General features: G+C 36.8%; 1 protein-coding gene across 1 annotated transcript in view; it reads left to right on the top strand.

Annotated features, from left to right (window-relative positions):
• Window positions 1-7,621, top strand: part of LOC107562247 (matrix metalloproteinase-19) — a 14,842-nt gene that overhangs the window by 283 nt on the left and 6,938 nt on the right. Inside the window, exons 2-6 of the mRNA XM_016246856.1 lie at window positions 1,736-1,869; window positions 4,135-4,344; window positions 4,570-4,815; window positions 4,893-5,021; window positions 5,186-5,350. Coding sequence (XP_016102342.1) covers window positions 1,736-1,869; window positions 4,135-4,344; window positions 4,570-4,815; window positions 4,893-5,021; window positions 5,186-5,350 — 884 coding nt within the window. The remainder of the gene's footprint in view (window positions 1-1,735; window positions 1,870-4,134; window positions 4,345-4,569; window positions 4,816-4,892; window positions 5,022-5,185; window positions 5,351-7,621) is intronic.

Here is a 7,621-nt window from a genome sequence, read left to right as displayed (position 1 = left end):
ATTTGTGTTTTTTTCCCTTTGGGTGGGGGGGGGGGGGGGGGTGATACATACGTGTGTGTGTGTGTATATATATATATATACATACACGCACACATTACAGTAACATTTCTGTAATCTACATACCAGTCAAGTTTTTGAACCGTAAGATTGTTAATGTTTTATAAAGAAGTCTCTTCTGCTCACCAAGCCTGCATTTATTTGATCCAAAGTACAGCAAAAGTAGTAATGTTGTGAAATATTTTTACTATTTAAAATAACTGCTTTCTATTTGAATATTTTAAAATGTCATTTATTTCTGTGATCAAAGCTGAATTTTCAGCATCATTACTCCAGTCTTCAGTGTCACGTGGCCCTTCAGAAATCATTATAATATGCTGATTTCCTGCTCAAGAAACCTTTTTTAATAATTATCAATATTTAAAACAGTTGAGTACCTTTTTTTTTTTTTTTTTTTTCCCCAGGATTCTTTGATTAATAGAAAGATCCAAAGATCAGCATTTATCTGAAATAAAAAGCTTTTGTAACATACTCTACACCATTCAAAAGCTTAGAGTCAGTATAATTTTTATTTTTCGGAAAATAAATTATAGAAATTAATACTTTTATTTAGCAAGGATGCTTTAAATTGATCAAAAGTGATGATAAAGACATTTATAATGTTACAAAAGATTTCTATTTCAAATAAATGCTTTTCTTTTGAACTTTCTATTCATCAAAGAAAAGTGAAAAAATTATATTCAGATGTTTTCAACATCATCATAATAATAAATGTTTTTTGAGCAGCAAATCAGAATAGCAACATGATTTCTGAAGGATCGTGTGACTCTGAAGACTGGAGTAATGATGCTAAAAATGTAGCTTTGAAGTCCCAATAAATTACATTTTAAAATATATTCAAATAGAAAACAGTTATTTTAAATAGTAAAAATATTTCAACATTTTACTGTTTTGCTGTACTTTTGGATCAAATAAATGCAGGCTTGGTGAACGAAGAGACTTCTTTAAAAAAACATGAACACTTTTACTGTTTTTGACTGGTAGTGTATAGGCAACTTCTTCTCTCATTTCTAGCTTTTAATTGGCTTAGAAATCAGATAACTGCTGGACAATCAATAATAATGATTTGTTAATCTTTATATACTAAACACTTTTTTTTTTTTTTTTTAATAAGGCAGAATAGTTTCTATACGGTAATAAATGCTATGTCAATTAGCACTGCATTGTTCATATACTTTATTTATTACCTGGAGATGACTTGGAAAAAACACAAATTAACCATATATTGTCGCAATCGTATGTTTAATGTCTTCATGTTTCCAAACGTTTCTGTTTTTCTGTGAAAACAACTGTCTGCGCGAGAGCACCCTCCGGCTTCGAGTATGAATGAAACGCACTGCACGGAGTGTTTAGCGCTCCGCGACGTTCATCTCGCCTTATTCTGGGACCAAATAAAATATCAGGTCATGCATCGACTATCCTGTCTCTTTGAATTTAAATATATTTATTCACACCAGCTCTTGAAAACCTCTATGCGAACACACTTGCCCGAAAAAGTGCGGGGACACGTCCCCCACGTAATCTGCGCCCCTGGATACATATATTAATTATTGATAATGCTACAGTTTCTGAAATTAATAATTTTGTGGCTTGCTTTAATCAAAATACTTGAGGAAGACACGTTGTAATCTCTGTTTTATCTACTTTTGTGCACGTCTGAACTGTCATATTTGTAAAGTCTTTTTCAGAGGGTGTCAGGGCTGCCAGTCACTGGAAATCTTGACAGAGCTACTCTTCTTAAAATGAGGCAGCCGCGGTGTGGTGTTGAAGACCCCTTTAACCAAAAGTCTTTAAAATACAGGAGATTTGGTGGTGAGCATCTGTTTACTAATTTTTTTTTAATAATACAGTCAATCTTCTCAACCAAATTTGGTAACATTTTCTCTTAAATCTGTATTATAATAAAGATGGTTCTTAATGTATTGCAGTGCCTTATATAAACAAACAAAAAAAAACTTTATTGTCATGGCGTGCCAAGGAGAGAGTTGAGGATCTATTTGCAGCAAAAACATGTATGCTATATGTGGGTTATTCTATGTTATATGTGCAGCAGCAGCATTTCTTACATGCTCACAGCATGTATTGGCAGTAGCAAGTCTCTGTACTGCAGCAGCAGCATAGCAGAACTATTCCGCTAAGACCAAATACATTAACATTGTCATGTTCATTACCATGCCAATCCCTCCGAGTGTTGTCATGACCGAAATGTGTAAATCTTGAATGTTACATGTTGAGTTTTATATATCTCTATATCAGCACGACTGTGATTCAGCTTTTATATAATTTAATTTGATATTTCTTTTATACAATAATAAGGATAAAACCAAGAAGTATCTCCAAAACCCTCTTGTGTGTGCAAATACTAATAAAACCAAGGATTCAAATCTGCCATTGATAGCTTAACATAACAGCAGTATTTGAAAATTATACGGGATTTCCTCCTCACTGCTGTCTGTCTGGAAGCGGAGAAATACAAACTGTGAATAGTCCAATTACTGATACTGACGAGACATCAGCACTCCTGGAAGGCCTCTCAGCAAGTCAGATTTGAAGACCTGAAATAACTGTTGTATATAATGCATTATACACAACAGTTTGTTCATTAATACATTATAAAATGTAATTATTGTTTAAATTATTTATGAAATGATTCAAGGAATTATGTGTGCATTATAATTCCATAAGAATACCCTTATGTATTTTTAAATACAGGTTTCATAGAAAGCCTCACCTAAAATGTATTAAAAATACTAGGAAAAGCAGCTTAATTTAAATGTATTTTGAGTTTTAACTCTTAAAGAAATGTTGTGTGCTATGACCTTCTCTGTATTAGCTCACACACATTGGAATTGTGATTTAAAGGGATAGTTCACCCAAAAATGAAAATTTGATGTTTATGTGCTTACCCCCAAGGCATCCAAGATGTAGGTGACTTTGTTTCTTCTGTAGAACACATATGATGATTAAGTCCAGCCGTTGCAGTCTATCAGTCGTATAATCCATGGCAATGGTAACATAATCTATGAGAGTAAAAAAAACATGCACAGACAAATCCAAATTAAACCCTGCGGCTCGTGACGAAACATTGATGTCCTAAGACACGAAACGATCGGTTTGTGCGAGAAACCGAACAGTATTTATATAATTTTTTACCTCTAATACACCACAATGTCCAACTTCCTTGAACGCGCGCACGGCATCCGGTGTGTGAGGTGTGTACGCGCTCTGGCGTAGTTTACGTTAATGGGTGTGTTGATATCCAGCCGAAGAGCAATCAACCATAACTTCAGGCGAGCAGGCTCAGAAGTTGGGAATACGTGGAAAGTAACCTCTCCCGAATGAGTTCGCGCGAGAGAACGTAATATTTTAGATTTAAGTCGGTTTGAACAATCCGGATAAGCGCAAGTAAGTACCATTTTGATTAGCCGTCGTACCTACAATGACTGTGCACTCTGTAAACAATGAGTGACGTGTATGCACGAGAGATCACTTCCGGCGCTTGCGTAAACTACGCCAGAGCGCGTACACACCTCACACATCGGATGCCGTGCGCGCACTCAAGGAAGTTGGACGTAGTGGTGTATCAAAGGTAAAAAATTATATAAATACTGTTCGGTTTCGGGCACAAACCGATCGTTTCGTGTCTTAGGACATCAGTGTGTCGTCACGAGCCGCAGGGTTTAATTTGGATTTGTCTGTGCATGTTTTTTTACTCTCCTAGATTTTGTTACCACTTCCATGCATTATACGACTGATAGACTGCAAGAGCTGGACTTAAAAATCATAATTTGTGTTCTACTGAAGAAACAGTCACCTACATCTTGGATGCCCTGGGGGTAAGCAGATAAACATCATATTTTCATTTTTGGGTGAACTATCCCTTTAACATACAACATTTGATAGTTTACAATTAATACAACTAAATTGTCAGACTTTTGAAATGTTTAATTTATAGTAAATAATCTAAGGATAAACAACAAAGAATAGAATAGTAGACATAACCAAGTAAATAAGTTTGCTCTTTATATGGAGAAAACGGCTGTTTGGATTTTTTTGTTTGTCTGTCTTATTTCATAGGATTTTGGCAAAAGAAAAACTTAACATATCGCATTTACAACTACACACCAGACATGGGGAAAACTGCAACACAGACAGCCATACTCTCAGCATTTAAATACTGGAGTGATGTCACCCCACTCAGCTTTAAAGAGATTAACCATGGACTTGCTGATATTCAAATCTCATTTCACAAGAGAGATGGCTGTCCTTCACCGTTTGATGGTCCTGGTAAGTAAATCTCAACAAATTAATTCTATTATTTATAATAATATTAAAAATTATACAATACGAAAAATAATAGAACGTTTATTTATTTTACTCCTGTCATTTTACAAATTAATAAGATCTAACGTTATATGGTATGTTATTATTCTCTCAACCAAGACCTGGCAAACTGTAAACTCAGCTTTATGTACTGTTGCTTTACAAATTAGAACAATAATCTTTTGCTAGGCCATGTTCTTGCCCATGCTGAAGCCCCGCCATCAGGAATAGTTCACTTTGATGAAGATGAATTCTGGACTGAAGGGAAGTATTATGGTTCCAATCTGCGTATTGTTGCGGCTCATGAGATCGGGCATGCTATTGGCTTGGGGCATTCTCAGTACAGCAGTGCTCTTATGGCAGCACACTACACTGGTTACCAAGCCAATTTTAGACTGCACATTGATGATATCAGAGGAATCCAAGCAATGTATGGTAAGATAATTCAAACAAATAATTGAATATTTGCCAATGTATATAAATGCCTATGTTAATTAACCTTATGAATTCAGGTAAAAGGATCTCTAGTACAACCACTGCTGATGATATCTATGCCGTGATATATCCCACTACCATGGCCCCATTCCCCAGGGGTGATATGATAGATCCATGCACTACTAAACTTGATGCTATAATGCTGGGTAAGAAAACAATGCACTGTAGTAACAGTGCACATGACAAGTTCATTCAAGTTAAACAAATGCAGTAGATTTGCTTGTTCAATAACTCAAAAATATAATGTAACATTATAAAATATTGTAATTTTGTAAACATGTTATAAAATATAATTTTTTTTGTGTGTTAGGTCCCTCGCATAAGACGTATGCTTTTAGTGGGGATTATGTGTGGACAATAACAGATATGGGCCATAACTCTCTGGTAAAAATAAGCTTGCTATGGAAGGGGCTGCCAGGAAATCTGAATGCAGCTGTATATTCCCGAAGAACCAACAAGACATACTTCTTTAAAGGTAGATTATAATTCTCTGCACATGTTTTTTATGCATTTTAAAATGTGAATATATGGAAAATTGTAACCACAATAATTAATGTGATACAAGAGAAGCTTGGGAGAAAAGTTGGGAGAAGTCGGAATGCTCAAAATAGTGGATGTAGCAGGGGATGTGGACTAACATAATTGATAGTCCACACCCCCTGCTACATCAGCCATATTGAGCATCCCAATTTATACTATTCAGGTATGTATGAGAACGTATATATGGACCGTCTCTTTAAAATTTTTTATGAGTAAACAGCTTCTCTTGTATTACATTATAACTACTGATAGTTGATTCCAAGCTATGGTACAATCAATATATTGAAAGTTGTATTTAGCTTTAAATTATTAATATTATAGAAAAAAAAGCATGTAGTTTGACGGGCTGTTTGTTGAAGTCTGTGCTACAATTGAAAAGGGCTATGTTGTGGTCAGATCTGGTCCTAAGTCAAACATCTGGCCTGGTAACAGACTGGATCAGACTCACTCTGGTAACCTGGTGATGAGACAGTGAAACAGAAAGACACAAATATAAGCATAGATTCCCTTCACAAGATACTGGAGAAGCCCTTGGCGATAGCTAGAGTCCAGAAAGGACCAGACAGAGTATGCTAGATCATCCTCTAAAAGCAGCATTGGAGGAGGAGAGGTATTCTCTTCACCAGTCCACGGGGAAGCAGAAGGAGAAGGAGTGAATTTTTTAAGTCATAAGACATGAATTGTGGGATTGATCTTGTACTGTGGGGGAAGACCTGACCTCCTGGATGGTATTGAGGGGTTTCTGAACGCAAGGCATCTGCATGGATCTGGTGTGTACCTCACTGCCCTCTCAAGCTGATCATGGTTCTGTGTACTTTCACTCTCCCTGAACCAATGATCAATGATAGGGACTCAGAGGTTTCGCCTGACCATAGGAAGAGTAGAGGCTGGAATGACACACTGGAATGAGGTGAGTCCAGTACTACATGCAAGTCACAGAATGTTCACAGCCTTTCTGTGACAATAGGTTCTCAAGAAGCTGGAGATTACTTGGATTGTGTGATCTGTTTGACCATTGGTTTGGGGATAATAACCAGAGAAGAGGCTGATGGAAATCCCCAGGAGGTTAAAGAAGGAGCACAAGACTTGAGAAATAAACTGTAGCCCTCGATTTGTCACAATGTCTTCTGGCAGGCCAGAGGTGCTGAACAGATGATAGAACAGGCCCTCTGCCATCTCCAGTGCTGTGTGAAGCCTCCTGAAGTGAATCAAATGGCAGGCCTTATAAAACTGATCCACTGCCACCAGAATGCAGGTGTTGTGGTTTAGATGGAGGGGAGAGTGGTTACAAAGTCCATGCCAGTGTGGGACTATGGTCATTGTGGGACAGGAAGAGGCTGGAGTTTTCAAGATGGGAAAAACTTTCCACACATATTCACGTTCACTTCTGCAGTCAGATTTTGCCACCAGTAGTTTCTCCTAACAAACTCAAAAGTTTGGATAACCCTGGATGACAAGAGCCAGGTGCTGAGTGCAGCCATTCCAGGAGCTTCAGTAATATGGATTCAGGGATAAAAGTGCGGCCCAAAGGACAAGCAGGAAGAGTGGGATCATGAGGTCAATATCCCATTGGATGGCACTGTTGAAAATGGAGGATGGGAGAATGAGTATGACGTAATCTTTGGGAAGATTAGGAGCATTCAGTTGGAAGAGGGCATCAGCTTTGGTGTCTTTAGAACTAGGTCTGTATGTATGTCACAGTGTAGTAAAAATCATGTGAAGAAGAGCGCCTTCCATGTCTGGTGGGGATTTAGGTACTTGGTAGAGTGGAATTACTGCAGATTGAAAATCACGCAGAGGCGGACAAAGTACTCAACTCCATTACTTGAGTGAAAGTACAGATACTGCTGGTCAAATATTACTCCATTACAAGTAAAAGTTGTAAAGACAGATTTTTACTTAAGTAAAAGTACAGAAGTACTTGTTTTTAAAAGTACTTAAGTACCAAAAGTAAATTTCCTTTTTTATGCCAATGCACTGTTTTATTGTTGTATGTAATACTTGCAATACTTAATAGTATACTTAATTTAACTGTATATAAAAATACACCTTGCTACGTGTACTGCGTTAGGCTAACCGACACTTGTCATTTGCACTTATATTGTTGCTCTTTTGTTAGTTTTGACTGCTTTTATTGTCCTCATTTGTAAGTCTCTTTGGATAAAAGCGTCTGCTAAATGACTAAATGTAATGTAAATGTAATTTA

The sequence above is a fragment of the Sinocyclocheilus grahami genome, unplaced genomic scaffold, assembly GCF_001515645.1.
Source record: "Sinocyclocheilus grahami isolate Dianchi unplaced genomic scaffold, SAMN03320097.WGS_v1.1 scaffold814.1, whole genome shotgun sequence".
NCBI classification, from domain to species: domain Eukaryota; kingdom Metazoa; phylum Chordata; class Actinopteri; order Cypriniformes; family Cyprinidae; genus Sinocyclocheilus; species Sinocyclocheilus grahami.
Note: the sequence above shows the minus strand (reverse complement) of the source record. Positions and strands in the feature narration are given on the sequence as shown.